The 21,495-nt window shown below is 42.0% G+C and overlaps 1 protein-coding gene across 7 annotated transcripts in view; it reads right to left on the bottom strand.

Annotated features, from left to right (window-relative positions):
- Positions 1-16,872: 16,872 nt before the first annotated feature.
- The window catches only part of UIMC1 (ubiquitin interaction motif containing 1), a 91,876-nt gene continuing 87,253 nt past the window's right edge, over positions 16,873-21,495 (bottom strand). For 4 of the 7 annotated variants that reach the window (XM_058173030.1, XM_058173032.1, XM_058173033.1 and 1 more), the window contains 3 exons: positions 19,243-19,306; positions 18,678-18,720; positions 16,873-17,298 (listed from right to left, as the gene is read on the bottom strand). In XM_058173030.1, coding sequence (XP_058029013.1) covers positions 17,085-17,298; positions 18,678-18,720; positions 19,243-19,306 — 321 coding nt within the window. In that variant the 3' untranslated portion in view covers positions 16,873-17,084. Of the gene's footprint in view, positions 17,299-18,401; positions 18,464-18,677; positions 18,721-19,242; positions 19,307-21,495 lie in introns of those variants that run through there. The other 3 variants (XM_058173034.1, XR_009153851.1, XR_009153852.1) reach the window with 3 other exon arrangements.

Here is a 21,495-nt window from a genome sequence, read left to right as displayed (position 1 = left end):
AGTACTGAACAAGATATTGAAGCTGGATGAGTTAATACCAGCTCACGAAGAGGCACTAGGAGCAATTTTGCATTTTTTTAAAAAATTGAGAAATAGCGGCTAATTTAAACAGGAAATGAAAATGGAAGGAAATAATTAATGATACCTAAAACCTGACAAAAGTTGGCTTGGAACCTAAGTCTAGAGCCCTAACTGAATAGAGAAAACAGAGAAAAATATGACTTTTAATTAAAATAGACTTTGGAGAATTTTGGAGGCTTTTATCGATTATTTAAAGATTATAAGCAAGAACAAAAAAGAGAGGAATTAACTAAGATTTTAAAAATGGATTTTAATTGAGCATTTCCCAGTTCCTCTATTCTTTATAAATTTGGATTTAAAGATTATAATGAAACTATTTAAACAGGACTGAAAAGAGGCAATAAATTGAAACAAAGAGAAAAAAGGTGCGGCTGAAAATGGATATTTTGTTAATTGTGGATTGTAACTGTAGACTAAAGACTGACACCTAAAGGCAGAAGAAATACAGGAGGGAAATGTCTTTGTGATTTCAGGACAATTTCAAAGGAGGGTTTTAGCAACTAGATGGATGACCTTTAAGACTCATAACATCAAAGAATAAAACCGAAAACAACACTAAAGACTGACACCTAAAGGCAGAGGAAGAAATATAGGAGGGAAATGTCTTTGTGATTTCAAGACAATTTCAAAGTAGGATTTTTGTAACCAGATGGCTGACCTTTAAGATTCATAATATCAAAGAATAAAGTAGAAAACAATGGACAATAAGAAGTATACAACTGTCATTTAAGCAAGAAATATAAGAAATGATTACAGAACTGGAATATTAAAGAAATGAGCTGCATGCAGCAATGATAGAGAAGAATATAAAAAGCATGATAGAGAAGAATATTAAAAGCATGTAAAACTAAAATTTATGTTAAAGATTAGAGGATTACAAAAATATTGAGAAGAGGAGGAATGTGGTAACAAGGAATCTAATAAGTTAAGAAAATATGTAGTTTTTAAGCATATGTAGTGAAATTGAAATAATTTGAGGTAAAACTTCCAATAGAATATTTGAATATAACTATGGAATTATGTGAGGAATGGGATATGTTTTCTCCTTTTCATTTTGTTCTTTTTATCTTGTTTAATATTTTAAATTTTTTCTTATTTGGAATGGGATTATGAAATAATAAGTGATGGGAGACCTTTTTGAAATTAAGGTGCGATTTAATGTAGGAGAGATTTTTATAGAGATTACCTTGTTTTTATTTTTTATTTTTTGTTACTGGTCTGTCTTTGATAACATTAGGGATAAGTACAGCTGTATTTTGTTTAATGAAGAATGGAAGGGCAAGAAAGGGGGCAAAAATGTGGGAACTAGATTTGATTCAATACCATTCAGGATAAAGGGGTGGATCAGATGTTTTGATAGAAATGTGCAAATAATAAAATTTTAAGAGGGGAAGGGAAAAATATTGGATAAACAATACAATGAGGAAGTGAAATTTGAAAAGTGTTTAATTATGTACCTGACTGATACCTTGTTCAAAAGATTTGTATGTGGGTTTTTAAAAAATAAAAATAAAAAAACTTCCCCCCCCCCAAAAAAAATATTGAATGGCAGTAGGGACAAAGACAGGGAGGGAACGACAGTGGCAAGGATTTGGGCCTCTTAAGACACCAAAGAGCTATGAAGATTTTTATTTGTATCAAAAGGTCTGAGCTTAATTAAGATCACGTCACACCTTGTTCTATATGTGGGAATAAAAAGAGCTATGAAGGCAGACATCTAGTCCTTCGTCAGCACCAGCTGACAGCAGGTTTTTATGCAGGAAGTTTGCCTTATGCTTCCAGGAAACCTACCTGATCTCCTGCGTAAGATCTCCTGCATGTAAAGCACATGCTTTATTACTCAGCTATGCCAAGTGTGACAGATAGATTTAAAGTCACATTCATCATTTTAGGGACTGCATCCAATCATTTATGTAGCCAGCAAATTCAAAAGGCTGTATTTGAGCGAAGCCGTGGTTTAATCACAGTAGTTACTACCACTACTATTACTATTGGTACTACTAACAATAAATAATTATAATAGTAATAATAGTTGACTACTATATAATATATGAAGCAGGCTACAAGGCTTCCTTTTTGTTATTGCTATCCCAGGCAAAGTATTAAAAGTATCCAACAAAAACTCCACTACATGGAAGGAGTACCTTATAGCAATTGATTTAATGTATAGGTACCACAAAATTATCTGCCCAAGGCTCAGAATTCATTCCCTACCACCATCTTGATTCTTCCCAGGACACACGAAGGGGTCATTCTGTTTACACTGCCAAATACAGTGGGATTGTCTGGGGATCCAGAAACTCACCCGCATATTTCCTGTTGAATCAAGCTCTGGGTCATGCTCTCATTCTGTTTTTATAGTTGGCAGCAATCTCTCTCTGGTGACTGATATTCACCAGTTGTGTAATGGACATCGTAAAGGTGCAGAGACTTCCTTGGCAAATGAATCAATGCAATGCAATTGCCCACATGGGAAATCCATTGGAATATGCCCTGATGCCTCTAGGTTTATGCTGGTTTCTCTGATGTCGGATACGCCAAAGCTCAGCAATTCTTATTTTTGTGAAAAATGTTCCAAAGTCATTGTAACCGACTTGCAGGAAGATATTCCTGGGGATGATCTTGTTCTGATCCAGCCTTAGCGGAACCAAGAAACAGACTCCTTGTACCAAAAACCCTCTTTATTTAGCTCCTGTGAATTACTGGCATTCATACACCGAAAAGTCCAGGCAATGATCGTTCAAAGGCTTAATTGCAGTAACAGACCTTATCAGTTCCTTGGAATACTTGCCAGGCCAAGAGCTTCCAGTCGCAAAGCTGTAAATTAAGTTCTGGCAAGCAATCTCTGAGGCACGAACCACGATAAGCAAATCCTCTGAAAGAAATCTGAACAGTTGTCTCCTGCAGCCACCCCTCCTCTTCTCCATAGTGGTGGAGATAGCATCCAGGCATGGATTGATCTCGTCTGCTTACCTGATTGGACTGAGTCTGTCAGAGCTGTTTAGGACACACCTCTGTTGCTAGGGCTCCCCAGCTTTTGACTCAGTCCCTCAGCTAGGACAGACATGCCAAGGCTTTCTCCAAACCTTTGACAGGAACATTCCTGGATCCTTTCTTCACCGCTTTCTTCAGGTTTCGTGAGTTTTAATGCAGGTGACTCCCGCACATCTGGTTGAGTTGCTGGGATCATCTCAGCGGCAAGGGCTTTGGTTCAAGCTGCCGGACAGTGGTCTTCTTGGCTATCAGGGTAGCTGTCAGGGATCTCTCCCACACAGCTCACCCCAGGATTGCCTGATCAGAACAGTACTCCTTGCAATCAGGCAGCGGAGCTTTCACACTCCCAAATTGAGAGCCAGGGAAGCCAGACAGAGGAGCTGTTGCGCTTTCAACCTTGCGGCTAACAGAGGAGCTTTGCGCTCCAGAATTGACTGCTAGTGGGGGCAGATCGTGGAGGTTTCATGCTCCCATCATTGCTGAAGTTGGGCGGCCATTACAGGAGCTTCGCGCTCCGAGAGGAGCAGTGCTGCAGCACCCGATCTTTTAAAACGACAGGTGCCTTGTCAAACAGTGTCAAGAGCACTCCCTTGGCCATTCTAATGGCGCACTGAGCAGAGCTTCATGCTCCCAGCCGGGCAAAGCCTTAGATTCCTGATTTAAAGGAGCCACAGTGCTCCAAGTTAAGGAACCGAGCCGCTGAGCTGATTGGAGCTTAGCACTTCCATTTCACCACACTTTGCCTCATTTCCTTGGCCAGGGCCTTTCCTTACTCCCAGCTCTTATCCAGAAGGAAGAAAAGGGCGCGAAAAAGGAAGCATTCAAACTGCTGGATAAGGTGGCCGTTGGCAGCAGGGGAGGGGCAAGAGCTTTAAAAACAGCCGCCACCCAGGAGAGTACCTCGAAGGGAGACAGATCTGCCAGCAGGTCTAAAGCTCCAGACAAGTCTTCTAGGGCTGCTAAAAGCTCTAAGGCAGCCCAAAAGGATGAGCAGCGCAAGGATAAAGCCCTGAAAAAGCTGTGTGCCAAGGCTGACAGGGAGAACAACCTACTGTCAGACCTCAGTGGCAATCAAAGTCAGTCCAATAGGCTGCAATCTCTGGGCCTGTTACCAGGGGGAGCTGGAGATCAATTCTCTCCACAATGCTCCTTATTGCCTGTCACCAACGCAGGGCTACAAGGCTCAATGTCAAACTTGCAAAACACTGCAAGGATTGTGACTAACTCTATAAAAGCACCAGAGCTGTTACTGAGGTACTTAACAATAACAGCCTGTCTCCGCCCAGAAATAGGGGCAGAATCAGTCATTCCAGAGCATAGGCAGGGAATTATTGCTGAAGTCATCAGGCAGGGCATATCTGCAGGAATGCAGCAATCTAGGCATGCAACCTCAGGGGCTTCTGTTTTCTCTGTGGATCCCAGCCAGTGCTGGGTCCCCCAATTCCAAGGGGAATTTCCATTACTCCATGCACATGTGGAAACGTATGACTACTTTTTCCTTCTTTTTTTTCCTAATTATTTGCATAGGGATTGTTCTTTATTCTATTTCTGTGGTTTGTATTTTTTGTCATGGATTACACCAGTGAGGCTACAACCAATTTTGTTGTATGCATGATGTACAATGACAATGACAATAACAGCTATACTAGACGCCTTTCTCCGGGCCTATCGCAGAGGGGGAGGGCATTCCCTCGCTGAGGCTACTTATGAATGGAGAACCTTTGCAGAACATTCCTGGATGAATTGAATTCTATGGACTATTTCTTCTACTCAGTGAGTGGTTTCACACTTCAAATTTGTGAGTTTTTCAACTGTCTGACTCCTGAAACACCGGTTGAGTAGCTGGCATCACACATCAGAGCTGAGCTTCGGCCCCAGCTGCTGAAGTCATCAATCTTCATGGCTGTCAGGATAGCGGGAACTATATTTATGTTGCTAACCTTCGCACTCTTTCGGTGGTCAAGGAGCTTCGCGCTTCTACCATTTCTAATCCAAGGTAACCCTGCCACACGGCGCTTCTGCGCTCCTGTCAGTTGAGGGCCAGAGAAGCCATCCGCAGCAGCAGCTTCATGCTCCAAATATAATTACGGTGACTGCTGTCCCATGCAACCACACAACCAGGGCTGTAGTGCTCCATTTCCAACAGTCAGAGCGACTGAACTGCATGGAGCCTTGTACTGCCATTAGCGTCTATTGCTCAGAACTGCTCAGATCTCCTTAAATTGAGCAGGAACCGCAGCGCTACAATTTAAGCGGACGAGCTGTGGGGAGCTTCACGCATCCATTTGACCAGAGCTATAGCTCTGCACTCGAACTGGAAATTTCCCTAGAGCTTCGTGTTCCCATTGACAGGAGCCATCGAGCGCCATTTCTAGCTGCTGATCTCTGTGGAGCTTTGCGCTCCCATTTAACTTCAACGTTCGCAGCCAGCACTAAAGGATTTCACCCAACAGCACCAATTCCGAGGGCTCCAGATCACTTGCGAGGGGCCTTGCACCAATTTGGGCCTTCAGCTACCTAAAGCAAGCCTGCCTGAGGACAGCACGGAAAGAGTGGAACACAGACCGCAAAGAGGGCCAATTGAACAGCACTTGATGGCAGCGAGGGAGGGCAGGAGCAAATGAGCCAGCAGACCCCAAGGCAGCTACTTCAATAGGGGCGAGACCTAACGCAGCTCTAAGACCTCAGTGAAGGCCACAGAGGCTCATAAGATCTCCAAGGCAGCCCAAAAGGAGGACAGGCGAAGCCTTTCATCTCACTGTGGGATAAAGAGCTTGTACTCCAGACTCATTTTTAACAAACTGAAGAGCTTTTGCGCTCCCAAAAATTGACAGCTGAGCTTTGCGCTCCCAACCTGTTGGACTTTTGGTCAGAGGAGCTTTGCGCTCCCAAAAGTTGACTGGCAAACCCAGTGGAGCTTCATGCTCCCAATCTGTCATATTTCTGGACGGAGGAGCTTTCACGCTCCCAAAAATTGACAGGTTGATCCAGCAGAGCTTCGCGCTCCCAACCTGGCAGATTTCTGGCTAGCGGAGCTTTCGCGCTCCTGATAACTGAGAGGCACAGAGCTTCATGCTCCTGAGCATTTGATTGCAAGGCTGCTAGCAAGAGAACTCGTTGAGAACCTCCGTGCTCTATTTGTGACAGTTAAACATCACAGGCTCAAATTTAGGAGCTATTGCGCTACTATAATGTGACCACTGACAGCCAGACCTGGAGAAGAGTTTCGCGCTCCCAGATCCATCCAATACCGGCATTATTACTATCTGATGTCAGACAACCACCGAGGATGCCTGATTGAAAAGAAATAAAAGTGCGAAAGGGCGCAAATGGCTTCCAGTTTAGCAAGGAAAATGGCGCGAATGAGCTGCATATTTGAATTGATAGCCGCTGTCACTAGACGCCTCCCAGTCTCCGACCAGTAGTGGAAAAGGAAAGCATGAGAAAACCTCCATTTGGTTTGACAGCTTGCCTCTCTGCCAGAACAAACAAATGGCTATAACCTTTGTTGAAGACAGCTCTGATCCCAAGGCTGGGGAATCTGCAGTAAGGCAGATTGGTCCTTTGGCCTCTGATAAGAACTCCTCTAAAGCAGCCCAAAAGGATGAGAGTAGAAGAGAATAGGCTCTGGAAAGGATCTGTGCCAACACTGGCAGTAAATAGCACAACTGTCAGAAATAAGAGGCAAGCCATACCATTCCAATAGGATGTATTCGCCAGGCCTGTCTCTGGGTGGGAGTTCAGCTACCTCCTCCAAATACATTATTGTCTAGTAATATTATTGGCCTCTGGGTTCAATAGACAATAGATGCCTGACCAGCCAACTTTACTGGGACACAGGTCTTTCTCCCACGGAGGTGACGATAATCCACATCCTGGAATTCCTCCAGGATGGGCTAGACAATGGGCTGTCTCCTAGTACCATCCGGAGGTAGGTAGCGGCACTATCCTTGGTATTGGTGTGTGGGTAGCTGGTGTCTCTTGCACATTCAGGTCAGCCAGCCTGCACTTACTGAGAAGTAATGTGGCTTTCCATGTGGCCATTATATCGGCCAGGAGGGTGTCTGAGCAGATGGCTCTGTCAGCAAAGAAGGTCCTGTGTTTTTCACTCAACAGAGTATTTGTGTGGTTGGACCCTTTATTCATTCCCACGGTGCCCTCCTGGTTCCACAGGGCACAGGAGCTGTTATTACCTAACTTCGGCCCTGGCCCACCCTTTGAGGAGGAGGTGGCATATCTTGGTCGTGAGGAGGGCCCTCCTTATATATGTTCAACGGTCTGTTGACCTGAGGAATAGAGTCCCTGTTTATCTAGTTCCAGCAGCTACGTTGGGTACCAGGATCACTCCTTCCACTGTGAGGCGATGGCTTATGTCATCATTGCTTAGTCCTATGTACTGCAGGCTCTTCCAAGGCATCCCCGGTTAACTGCGCATTCTGCCTGGAATGTGGATTCAACTGCGACATGGGCAACACGGGCCTCTATGGTGGAGGTCTGTCGAGCAGTAGCTTGATCCTCTCCTTCCCCTTTCATCAAGCACTATAAATTGGACATCTTTGCCTTGGTGGAGGCGGTATTTGACTGGCAAGTGCTTCAGTGTGTCCATGCAGAGGAGGGGACCGGACCAAACTACAGTCCACCTGTCGGACAGCCAGCTTTGGTATGTCCCATTCCTGGATGCTATCTCCACCACTATGGAGAAGGGGCGTTGGTCTTACTTGATACGCTCTTTCTCGTTGGGTGGAGATAGCATCCAGCCCCACCCTGAAGACCGTCTGGTCCTCAGTCCATAAGGGAAACATCTTCGAGCATGGCATGTCGAGTCTGCCAAAAAGCTTGGGAGCCCTAGCAACGAGGCGTGTCCTAACAGCTCTGACAGACTCAGTCCAATCAGCTAAGCAGACGACGTCAACCCATTCCTGGATGCTATATCCACCCAACAAGAAGGAGCGCATCAGGTAAGACCATTGCCCCTTTCCTCCTATTTATTCCCCAGCCAGGGAGGGGCCTTTCAGCGTCCACATGTGCCTTCCTTGTCCTCAGTTTTCTTCTCTCCTGACAGCTCTGCACATGCGTGCATCTGGAACAGGCCCCAGTTGTTTGTCCTCCCCACTGATCTTATGACTGCAAAGGCAGCTGGAAAATGTCAGATGGCCCTGGCTCTATCTCTGTTTCTGATGCAGACCATCCATCAGAGCCCAGAGCCCAGAGCCCAGGACTAGCCCAAGTTCCTCCCCAACCTCCTCATTGTCCGAGTCTGCTGCCAGGTCCACTGGCAGCTGGCGGGCCACAATATCTATTGCTGACATTTCTTTCAGGAATACATCAAAACTAAGTTATGAATAAAGTGGGCTTGCCTCTGTAGATCATACTTTCTCATCAGGGTCCTGATCTCACCAGGATCCTTTCTGTTAGCAAGGTCTCCCCCATCCCCAGCCATTTCATAGCCTGTTTCTGACTGGTGACCAACACCACTGAGGTAAAATAATCTATTTTTAAAAATTGCATCTTAAGGGATTCTCTCTTCTCTGAATTACAGGTCATATATCAGTTGCTGAGAGTGAAGAGGGCATGTGGATTTCCTCCAAGTCGAGAATGTGGGATTTTATAATGGTATTTTAGTAGATGAACATGAGAGTCAGAAACAGACAAAAATGTATCTGCTCTACTGTCTAGTTCCAGGCTTCAGGCTAGCCTAGGAAATTGAAAGAACAAATCCCAGAAGGTAGCAATGTCAAACCACTTCAACACTGTTGCCAGAAAGCTATACAAATGTGCCTGCATGGTCACCAAGAGTAAAGCTTAGTTCAAGTGAATCCTTCCTTGATCTCTATTTCCATCAGTCATCATGCCAGCAGTTCCAAATGTTATCAAAGCTCATTTTATCCTAGTCTAATCTCCTTGGCCCACTTTACTTTTCTCTGTGATATTGCACTTTCCATGGGCTTCTAGTCTACGAGGTCCTCCCCCCCCCTCCACTTTCTCCCTTGAGAAAAGTCAGGACTCTATATCAGGATCAGATATGGGCCAACACTGTTCTGCCATGTCATTTTTCTCCTTTCTTTGCCTTGTTTTGCCATTCTTTGATCTAAAATCAGTGTTTTCTCCTCAACTCAGAGGGCCTCTTTCAATCTTACCCAAGTGAACCATACTAGGGGTGATTGTTACTTTATAATTACCAAGGATCACGTATTTTGCTTTCCCCAGAAAATGGCACTGCCCAAGTTTGGGCTGAGTACTTATAGGTAAGCAATGTACTGGCAGCAGCTCCATGTCCCTGGCATAGTTACAATGTGGCCAAGAGCCTCCTAGCCAAGGGGGCAACATGGAAGTGTGTAGATCTGGAGAAATGCCACTTAGGAATATCACAGAGGAGGGGAGCTAAGATGAAGCTGCCGGAACAGATTGTTTCCCTGCTTTCTAAGGTCCACCTTCTGACAGGTACTAACAATAGGAATATCTTGTAGTCAAGCAATAAAATTTATCTCTCTCCACCCTTCCTCTGCTGTCAGAAGAAATTGCTTTCTCTGTTTTCCTTCCCTGGTGCTTTTTCCTAGAAAAAATAGAGCAAGGTGAGAAACCAGTTTTATGCCTACTGCTCCTCTATATTTAATCAAAGAGTTGGCCATCCCAGTATCTTTTTAATGAAAGTCAACTCACCTCCTTTTGCTACAATCTTTCTGAAAACAGTTCTTTATGACTAATAAAGAAAACTAGTAGAGTTTATGAGAAAATACCTAAACCAACACTGCCTTGCTCTCATTCTGGAGATTGTAAATGTATTTTGTCCCCACTGGCTGTGCCATGGCAAATTTGAAGCGAATATGTGTCTTTTCAAAGCAGAGCATAGTACAATTGTGTCTGAGCTGCTGCATTCATTCCTCTTGAAATTGCACTCTTATAAAACAACCACCATTTATCTTTTATACTGCACCACCAATGAACTTTGAGGAGCAAAGTAGTAGAGGCACCCTGTTGAAAGAACTTTACAAGTGAAACAAGGCAAGGCAAAAAGACAATAAGGAGCAACGCGTAGCTTTATTTGATTTGTATGGGAATAGAGATAGGAAAAATCATGTTTGGAGTAGAGTTTCAACAAAGGATTTGGCTTTGAGAAGAACAATGACAGGGAGCTGGAAAGATGTCTTTGTAACAGCACTCCTGAAAGATGGTGAGGTTGGACTTCTGTGAGCCTCTGGGCCAAGAAGGTTCTGTAGCCACTTTAAAAACTGTTCTACACCTTTGCAGCTAGTCTCCTACAAAAGCTATATGAACAGAATAGTTCTTAGTGAATGCAGAGTTGGCTTGGGAATATTGGAAGTAGGTCAGAAAAATCAGAAGGCCCACAGGTACCCCACTCCTGCCTTCGTGAATTATAATGATCTTTGGGGAAAATATGTTATAAAGACTGGGAGTTCTTAAATATAGAAAAGAGTGGAGTTAGCAGACCATACAGTGGGGAGAAGAAAAGGAGATGGAGTAATGAATCATTGAAATATTTCTTGTAGTGATGATTGTGGGCAGAAGTTCTAAAGACAAGACTGCTACACGTTATCTCTGGTCAGCATCCTTTACTTGGCCTATCAAGATGAACATATCTTCTGTAAACAATTGTTTTAAAAAAGCACTTACTTTCAGCCTGGTGTGGAGAAATGAGAGGAAGAGACATATTCTGCCTTTCTCCCACTCTGCCTGCTTAACCTTGGGAAGCCTTGTCTCTATTATTTCCATGAGCTGCATTCGAGTGCAAATTGCATTGAGCAACATGATAGTTCTAGAGAGCCAATTAGCTCAAACTGCCCTCCTCAGGAATATGATTTTGAGTAGTCAAGCCTTATTCTTTTAGTTATTTAAAAAATCATCATTAATCATACTTAAATCACAATTAAATCAGAGCCAGTTTGTTAGTGGTTAAAGCATCAAGCTGGAAACGAGGAGATCATTAGTTCTAGTCTCGCCTTAGACACCAAGCCAGCTAGGGAGCTTGTGCCAGTCACTTTCTCTCAGCCCTAGCAAAGAAGCAAGTACAAATTATTTCTGAAAAATCTTGCCAAGAAAATTGCAGAGACTTGTTCAGACAATCTCAGGGAATCAGGCACAATTGAACAAAAGGGAGAGAAAGTCATTTTCAAACTCTATCTAACCTTAGTTTTAATGGTCTCTTAATCGCTGTTGAGTTCCATACGATTTAATATTGTACCCTTTGTGATGAACAACCCATTGAATCTATGTCTCATTTCATTATATTGTGCCTTTCTTAAGAACAAGACCCATTTTATAGCCAATTTTGTAAAGTACCCAACTAATGATTTATTTTATGTACAGCCACTTCTGTCAGTCCAGTTTGATTCAGTTTCCTTAGCTGCATCAAAATTTTGTTACAGTCTGTAAAATCATGCCTTGATTGCTTTGTTGATTTCATTATTTTACGTTTGCATTATATTTCACTTGAAATAAAAATGGTTTATTAATGATGTCCACCTGGTCAGTGATTGTAAGAAAGAACTAATCTACCTTATCCTTTGAATGCCAATTCTTTGCTTTGTCAGTATCCCGGAGACTTGCCCAGTTGAAAGTCCTTCAGATTATTTTAAGATTCTGAGGTAATGGGAACTTGGTTACTAGCCTTGAATTCTGGGAGTCTTTGCAAACACATCTGAAGGGCACCGGCCCAGAGAAAGGATTGGTGAGTCAAGGAGAGACTTATTTTGAAAAAAGCCTTTAAAAATCAGAATGAAACGTCAACTCTTCAAATTTCAACATGTCACCAATTTTCATTTTAAAAATGAAAATTTAAATTTGGGAATCTGAAATTTGGGCTACTATGTTCACATCTACTTTTCTTTGATAGGAAGCATTTAGCCATAATGGTTTTATAAACCATCTTCTTGTGACCTTTCATCAGACCAGGGCTAGACCTATACCTGGAATGGGACCCAGATCCTAGATGTGACAAGCAACAGTAAGCTATACTCAAGCCCAGATGGTTCCTTCCATTCCCCATTCAGACTTGCAATAGTTATGCTTATGTAATGTTGTTATGTCAGCCAAAAAGCACAATCTATGGCATTCTTATAAAAAAAAGGATATTATTTCACAATTACAAATGACTTTTTTTCCTGATCCCAAGCCAGGAGCTCACAAAGCCCCAAAGAAGATTCTGGGCATGATAAGCTCCAGGTCCCCTCATTAAAAAGAAACACTCAGCATTTCATACCACCTTAGTTTTAAAATGTAGCCCTCCCACAATATACAGCTAAAACCCAGAGGAGCTTCCTTAGCGACTATCATTCGTCAACTACCCAAGAATCAGACTGTACCCTCTTTCAGTTCAGACATGGTTGCAGATGAGGGGGAAGCTTGGGCCTGCCAACCCTTTTATTTTTTCAAACCCAACGGAATGGTGCATGTAAATTATGTGCTCAGAACTCTGTTCATTAATAAGAGAAAACCAAACAGGATAAAACCAAGTTTGTAGTAGAAGAAAGATTTGAGTTCAAGAAACGGGGTGGGACTGGATGGGAGCTGCAGAGGACCCCCGTTTCCAATTCTCCAGTGTATCCTTGTTCACAGAAGCATTTGGGCAATGGCTTACAATGCTGCCTACGTGCTCCAGGTCATACAACACAGAACAGAACACATGCAAGCCTGCTCCATAATCCCAGTGTATGTGGGAAAACACAGGGAGAAAGCAGAAATACAGGCCATGTATTTCATTACCTAGAACAGGGGTCTCCAACCTTGGTCCCTTTAAGACTTGTGGACTTCAACTCCCAGAGTCCCTCAGCCAGCAAAGCACACAAAGCTGGCTGAGGAACTCTGGGAGTTGAAGTCCACAAGTCTTAAAGGGACCAAGGTTGGAGACCCCTGACCTAGAAGATCTTGGAGATCATTCCTGTAGCTACTGCTGCTAAAGAAGTTGTAAATAATTCCAGCAGCTGTATTCAACATGTGTTGCCTACCTTGCTAAATTTTCCATCCTTCTCAGGCAGTGCTGAAACAATCTGACACTGAACCCAGAATGTGGATTCTTGCGTTGAGCTATCCAAGGTCCTGAAAGAGTTTTGTTTTACCAAAGCCTGGCCAGTTAGGCCTCTCACTAGCAGGGAATACCAATTCCTACCCAGCTTCCTTGAAGTCCTTAATTGGCTTGAAATACCCTTTTCTTTGGCTTGGCTGCTGCTCGCTTGGTGTTTCAACTGTCATGTTTCATTAAAGGATATGGCATTAATAACATTGTTATCTAATTTATTGCATAGTTCAATTTTTTTTTCAGTTTAATTCTCCAAAAAAAAAAAATTGCTAAGAAGAGCCTCGTTGAGTCAAGCTCAACTTCTGGCGAAAACATGAATGCACGATGTTTTCTTGGCAGTCATATGGAAGTTGGTTAGCAGTACCTACTTCTGAAATATCTCCATTTCTTAGTCTTGCCTACACCTCTGGGATTTCCTCATGGTCTCTCATCCAAATATTAATCCACTCCCGACATGTTTGTTTTATCCCAATATTTTGAAGTCAGCCAAAGGCAACAAGGAACTGGTGTAAAATTCTTTGTGTGTAGGGCTCTGGGTTGTAAGTGGGGAAAATAATTATTGCATATTTTAATACATACTTGTCAGAACCATGAAGTGGCACACAAATCACAATGATTTTGGTACTACACTATATAAAATCTGGAGGCCCCTGCTTTCAAATGCATCCAAAATGCATTTCATAGGGGAAGTGGAATTTCTATATAATCAAGATTTACGCACAAAAACATATGGGCATTCAGGTGTAGTTCAAAGCTGCTTAGCAAAAGGCAATCAGCCTCTGCTGGCTTTGAAAAGGCAGCTTGTGTTGCTGAAGCTTCTCTTCTGAGACCAAGTCTACCCTGAGAACCTTAGTGTTTGTGTCTACGCTGGAAAGCTTGAAGTCGAATGCCATTTTACTAAAGCTCAATACTTCGAATATCTGGGAAAACAGAGAAAGACTACATTAGGGCACCCAGTATCAGCATGCACAGAACTACTTCCCTTGTCCACCCTGCATGCCTCAGAAAATCTTCACAAGCATGGTTGCAAAAACAGGCACAATCATGCTTGCGAAGGATAGTTACTACCCAGCTAACAAGCAGACTTTTTCCTTGTTTGCTTACTGCTCTCAAGAACCCTGAATAAAACACTCCAGTCAAGCCACGGTGCAGAATGGTAATTTCTGTGAGATATTGTTAGATTCTCTGAGAAGAGACAGGCTGCTCTGTCCCAAGGTGATCCTGGGACTGTGTTGGTCTTGCATAAAGAGAATGGCTGCTGATAGGCTCGCAAGTCTGCCATGCATATTCCTGTGGCGTTTCCTTGAACTCATCCTGGGCTCTGGTGACGGCCAAGCTCTGAGAAAGTTATTCTGTTCTTTGCTTGCCTTGTCACCAGTTGAAAAGATAAACAAGAGCCTTTGTTTCCAGGGACGTGCCAGCAACAGACTGACAGTTAACAAGGAAGAAACCAGGAGGGTGGGTAGATGCTGTTGCACAAAGAACACATGGTTTATTTGATGAAATCAGGGAAAGATCTTGGCAACATTTCAACTTGGTGTGTTAACTGGGAAACAAGTGCTTTGGATTTTAAGTGCCCTGCATCAAAATCCAGTCTCTTTTTAAAAATTATGTTTATTTCTTTGCCAAGGTTTGTCAGCTTAAAGTGGCAAGCTCCATAGTTCAAACCAGTGAGGTTCCAGCCAGTTCAATAGATGATGTGCCTTGTAAAAAGAATTGCCAGCTCAGGACTAGCTGTTAATGCATTCTATAGATTGAAGAGGTGAAGGTTTTCTTTGCCTGCAGCCCTGAAAGCAGGGAGGATCAGTACTGTGGTTCCTTGCCACTCTGAGCAAAGAAATGTATTAAAATGGCAGAGCAAGTCCTAAACCAAACTCACAAAAGGACAGGAAAGCCTTGATCCTGACAAAAGAGGATAAAGCAGTTCAAAATTCGTATCTTTTCCCATGTTGCACCACTGCTCCCAGTCCTCCTTAAACTGAGCAGAGCCCCCAGGCACTGCAGTGTTGTCCAGCCCTATTTTAGATTAGGGTTTTAAAAAATGTTCCAGGTGCCACAAGAATTTGAAGTCCTATGAGAGACTAAAGACAAGAAAGTTTCTTTGAAGATAGCTATTTTCTACCACTAGGGTTTTCCTACTGATTGGGATTCAGCATTTTTTTTTTTTTACTTCTGCAGCCTGAAAAAAATTGAGGAAGTTTGTCATAGACTATGGGGAAAGGTTCCTGCATGAATTTTGCATTATTTGCTCAATGCATACCTTAATTACAGTAAGATTTGGTAAAACTTCCATCCTCCATCTCTATTATGAAAGGTTTTTGTATTTGAACATACCATCATTTTAATCTGCAACCTATTCCCCATCTACAACCTGAAATGGTACAGCCAAGCAACATTTTTCACTTAATTCAATTTGTTTTAAAAACATACAAATTGTGATCCTGAATGCTAACAAACACCCAGGACAAATGGTAACAGGAGATGAATATTTCCAAATGAAACCTTACTTTCCTAGTTTAGTAGCTTTAGCACAAGAAATACTGAGGAAATAAAGTAGGCCAAGATAAAACCAACTTCACCTGTACACTGTTTCTGTTTGGGGGGTGGGGCTCCTGATAAGGAAGCTCTTCTGACCCTTCCTTTCCCTTCTGCATTACCAAGGTGTTGCTATGACAGAGATGCCTTTTTCTGCACACCTCTAGGCCAGCAAAAATCCTTTCTTCTGCGGTCGATGTCGATGCCAGCATTTTCATAGTAGATAAAATGAAGTTCCATTAAGATAACATGACATCCAGCCTTTTGTTCTCTCTGGCCTCTAACCCGATTTAGAGACAGAGATCTCCGTTTTATGTGTAATTACTGTTACCTGTAGCTGCCCTTGAGCTCTTGCAATAGCATAACCTCCGCACCAAAATAGTCTTAAGCAAGGACTGTACTTGGTAGGAATAGGACACTATTGGTAGCAACAGAACACCCGGGGCAATCTCTTGCTCTTGCCCTACCATCGGCTGTGTTAGGTTAGGCACCCCCTGGGCCTAATTTTTTAATTCAAAGCACTTTCGGACAAGGATAAATTACATTCCATATTGTGTATGGCCTTCAATTAATATTAAAACAGTAGCAGATCAGGGAGTGAGGGCAAGAGAATGAGGATCACTGCAGTATTAATGCCAAAGCCTCATGTAGCTGTTGAGTGTTATAGAACTCAGAGTTTATCACTGGCAACTTTAGGACCTTAGCTGATCCCTGGTCTGATTTTTCGTACACGATGCCACCCCCCCGCCCATTTTCATGCACTGTACCACAAAATAAGTGTGTGTGTGTGTGTGTGTCCATCCCCTTAAGCAGCTTGGGACAGAAAAGAATCCAAAAATGAGTTGTCCTGATCAAACAGAAGAACCTAACACCTTTTCTCCTCCAACACCTGTCTTCCATGTTTACCAGTTTTGGTTTAAGAGATGTGATCCCTGGTCCCGCAGGACAGAAGGCCAAGTAAGCCTGGCTTTTTTTATTCATCACTCTGCAATCTCCATCAGTTCTGTGGGAATTAGAGCAAGCTCTAGTCGAAATGAAATACATTTTTAAATAGGGGAATGAAATCTTCCAGTAATAGAACATGAAAGTGCACAATTTTGGTCTTTTTGGAGTATTCTGGGAGATGGGTCCCAGATGGGTGACCAGCATTTAGCTGTTTACTTAGGTTGCAATGCAATCTTTAAGCTAAGAAGATGTATATTAAAGAACAGAAATTGAAGCTTATAAAATCGTAATAAATATATTTCATTTTATTTTCTTACTGCAAAGCAAGGTTGAATAGGCACCTATAAAGTACATATTTAGTCAATACATGACAAATTCTGGGAGAATTCATACAAAAAATAACAGAAGAAAATCTGCAATTGATTAGGGAGCTGAGGTCTCTGCCAAGTAGGCTCAATAGAGTCCATATTTTGGTGTCTTCTCCATGACGCCACCCTCAGCACTTCTTTTGGTTCCGATGGCTGGCTTTGGTTTGGTTCCAAGTGCGTGGCTTAATCGCCAACTGTTTTTTAAAGTCCACTAGGCAATCTTTGGCTTCAGAAATGGAAGTGAACGACTTAATAGGAGAGTCACTGCAGGGTCCTTGAGGGAAGAACCTTTCTGAATTCTGATTGCCTTCGGTTTCCTTGTCCATTTCTGTTGAGCTGGGCCTAACAGAAAGGATATTTTAAAAAATGAACCAGGCTTCCCTGCTGCACAGTCAACTTTTTCCATAGCTCTTTAAAGCTTTCTCACTTTCAATATTGTAAATTTTTTTAAAAAATATAGAAATACACAAAGGAATTTGGAACTAAAACTGTCTAAATCACATATTTAGTAACATCAAGAAAGAGAAACCTGACTTCAAAAACTGAGCAGAGTTATAATAAAAGCATGGAGTTTAACTAAAGCACAATAAAACAAAAACAAAAAAAAATTGCAACAGCCCATCTAACTTCCAATAAATAAAAAGTCAATGGAGTTTCCCAGGGGAGATTTACATAATCCCAGTACCATGGCAGAGAATGCCTTGTTTTGTGCTCTAATCAATCCATTGACTTCCAGTGACCTAATTGAGGTCAAGGCTACCAATGTAAATACAGGAGCATGCCAATTTATATGTGGAGGAAAATATTCTACTAGTTACTAATCCAAACCAACAATAATATGCAGTTTTCAACATATCAAATATACACATCTGATTAATGCATTCTCTAGCAACTATAATTTCTGAATAGCCTAGGCAATTTACATAGTACATATCACTAAACATTCCATATCCAGGCTGCGAAAATTCTGACAACCGTTATATGATAGTAAAAAAAGACACAAAAAATATCATTAAATGGCAGCAAAGGAAGATGTTTCATAAAAGGAGTTTTCTGGACTAAGTTGTATTTTTTCAGCATATTGATAGTATGCAAACTAATGGGCTGCTGTAGCTCAGGTGTATTTTAAGCAGAGAGCAGATCGACAGATTAAAAGTCAAGCAGTTAAGTAGAAGTATTGGTTTCTGGAATTACATCTGGGAAAGAAAAACACTATTACAAAGCACTGCTCCCAGTCAAATGGATGGTACTAAAAAAAATTACAGAGAGATCCAAAAGAATTAATGAAGAAACCCTTCCTAATATAGGCTACCCATCGTGATAGCCAAAGCAGTTTCAGTCCCCAAATGAGGCTTGAATACAGATTGCAAAAGATCGAGATAAGGAGCTGTTAATTTGTTTATGAGTAATAAACTTACAGCAAGCTAACCTATTGTTGCACTCACCATATGCCTTCCACAAGTTTAAGAAAAGAAATCTCCTGCCTAATGTAATTCAGGTTTTGGTTCTAAAGAAAAAATAACATTATTTAACTGCATTCCAACAGAAGAGGTAGACTTTGCTTTCAATGCTGAAAACTAGCTTTCTACGGAATTTCTTCATTTTATTTAGCTTTTCCACTTTGTTGAAAAAAACAGCATTGGAAATGAGTGACAAGGAACGTTGCTACAGGGCATTTAACCACTGAAAGAACCTAGAATGCAGAAAGAGCACTAACTAACCTTAAGTCTTCTCTTTTGGATGGTGGAGCAGCCATCTCTGCATCTGGAATATAATACACCACAGGATCTTAATTATTTCAGCAGGTTGATGATGGCCTCTGTTTCAAGATCAGCAAGACTCATCCAGTGGACAAGCAGAGAAACTGCAACATCTGGTAGTAAACACATTCTAAATAACACCCTCCTTTCCAGGTTGGTAGGCTATATGGGGCAATTTATGCATTATTTAGAGTTCCAAGTTTCTCTAATGCATACCTTTATATGACACAAGGAAAAGGAACACAAAGGGCTTCTCTTGTCTTATTGTAAAATACACACAAATCACATATTATTACCTCACTGAAACTCCCAGGAATGATTCCCATCTTTATTAAGGTCAAGAGGAATCTTGTTATACAAATGTTTAACTTAGAACTGATATACATGCAATGGGAAGAAACACAAAGACTATCCATTTGCAGTGGCCCAGGAGTTATACTGTATTGCTTTGAGGACAAGCCTTTTCCTAGGACTCAACCTACATTGTGTCAAAACAGGAATGCTGACTGGGTGCCAACTTTCCTACCTGCAGTCTTGTTTTCAGATTGTTCTAGCATACTCAGTAATCCACCTTCACACCTTCCCTTCTCCTAGAACAAAGTAAAAGAACATTAGGTCTTGCACAAGAAAGCTTTTGACAAAGGACCATATTTTTTTGGAGTATAAGACGCACCTTTTTTCCCACCTAAAAGGGGGTGAAAATTTGGGGGCATTTTATACACCAAATGTAGCCCCGCCAACCCACTGGCCCCCACCCTATGGCCTCTGCCACCCAGCAATTTACCTCCTTTCAGCAAGCAGCAAGAAGAAACAGCCCATTTCAGCTTCAGCACAGCCCAAGTTGATTGTCCCAGATTCTCAGCTGTTTCAGGCTGCAAGGATTGCCATTGCCATTGCCTATTGCTGCGTGGGCCTCTGCTGCTTGCTGCAAGGAGGTAAATTGCTGGGAGCAGATTTTTTTTTTCTTGTGCTAATCAAGCTATGCTGAAAACAAAAATAAAAGTAAAGCAGGCTGTTTGCTGCAACGAGGCAAAATTGCTAGGAGGCAGCGGCAGATTTCTTTTTCTTGTTTTCCTCAACAAAAAAAGGTAGGTGCATCTTATAGTCCAGAGTGTCTTATACTCCAAAAAATATGGTAGCTCATAAGAAGCCAGAGACAGAAGCAAAATTCTGGATATGTTGCAGCTGCCCAGAACAAAGACAAGCTTTCTCATCACTACCCCAATATTTTTTTTCTATTTTATCTTCATTTTATCATATCTGCCCTTTAGTAGATGTTGATCTAGTGAGATGGCTCCAGATCCGCTGCTCCAAAAATACAAAGCCAACTATGTTTCACCACTATACTCTCAAGCTTACGTACATTTATGTAAATAAGCAACAACAAACCAACGGCCACATTTTTGCTAGAGCTAGACGGTAAAAGTTCCCTGTCACAAAAAGGCAGTCCTCCTTTCTTTTGTCCTTCTCCCTAGCAACATGCAGTAATCATGAGGGAAGTGATGTGAAGAATTGTTAAGCATGATGACAACACAGCAGGTATTTTACCACGTTAGGTGTTCTGCAGGAAAGGAGGAAGCAGGAGTATAGTTTTGGGCAGCAGCTATAAAAATATCGTTCTAGCCTCGGAATCCAATGTAGGCTCGGAACAGCACTTTCCTGTTGTCTTTTTTGCATAGCCAAGTATCATCCATTATTAATTGCATGTTCTTTTGGTTGATTTAATTACCTTCCAAATGCTATAAAGTTTTCAGATAGAATTAAAACAAACTTAATTTCGAAGGTTTCCTTCTGGAAATATTGTTTTACATTTGTTGTTATATACTTCAAAGAGTTCTGGGCAGGCATCCCTGCAGCTGTCCCCAGGGACCAGGGCCAAGATCAGAAAAAAGAAGAAAAGGATGCTCTCTATTCAGAACATCTGGGGTCAAAAGCTACAATGCTCAAATAAGGAGCAGCAGAAATCATTTGTGTTGATTCTGAAAAGCAACAGGGAGGACCTGGGCCTTGGGTGCCAAAAAGGCACGCTGACATTTCTACTGATTGTTTTAAACATCAGCCAAGTTCTTCCATGGAGAAAAAAAAGAAAAGGAATTCTGAACCAAAGCTAGTGACAGGAACAGAAGCTTCCCATTGTGCAAGAAACTGCAGAATGTTTGGCTGTGTCCCAGCTAAACTCATCAACAGGCAGTCTTGTCATTTGCATATAAATTCCTGAGGGGCCAAGGCCTGTGATGGATTTAAGGGATTACATAAAACAGAGACATCATGTTGCATCTTCCTGCTGAGAAATCACATTGCCTTAGCATTCACACTGCTCTATGGATTAAAATCTTACCATCAGAAATAAATCAGCACAAAAGCTACATGCAGGACTTCGCTGCAAAAGATGGGTAATGCATATAAGGCAGCAACCACACAACTTAGAGAGGGGACTAGGACCAGGAAGTGAGGCCCTTCTGCCATGCCCGGGGTTAAACAATATGGGAATTGAATGGATGAATTGCATGAATTAATCGGCTGGACAAATTTGACACCTTCATCATAGATTAAGGTTGGCAATAGCTGAAGGAAGGAAACATAGCTGAAACCTAAGGGCTATTAGCCAGCAAGGGCTTAGCAAATGATTCGGAATCAGTGACTGTACGCAATGATGTCTTATGTTTTACAGATAACTATTGGCATTTTTCCCCCTAATGGTGATCAACTTTACGCTCTTTCATTCCTCCTCCTGCGGTATTTGAACAGATCTTCAGACAGACTGTATTTTAAGCAGTAG

Source organism: Ahaetulla prasina, chromosome 2 (assembly GCF_028640845.1).
Source record: "Ahaetulla prasina isolate Xishuangbanna chromosome 2, ASM2864084v1, whole genome shotgun sequence".
Lineage (NCBI taxonomy): Eukaryota > Metazoa > Chordata > Lepidosauria > Squamata > Colubridae > Ahaetulla > Ahaetulla prasina.
Note: the sequence above shows the minus strand (reverse complement) of the source record. Positions and strands in the feature narration are given on the sequence as shown.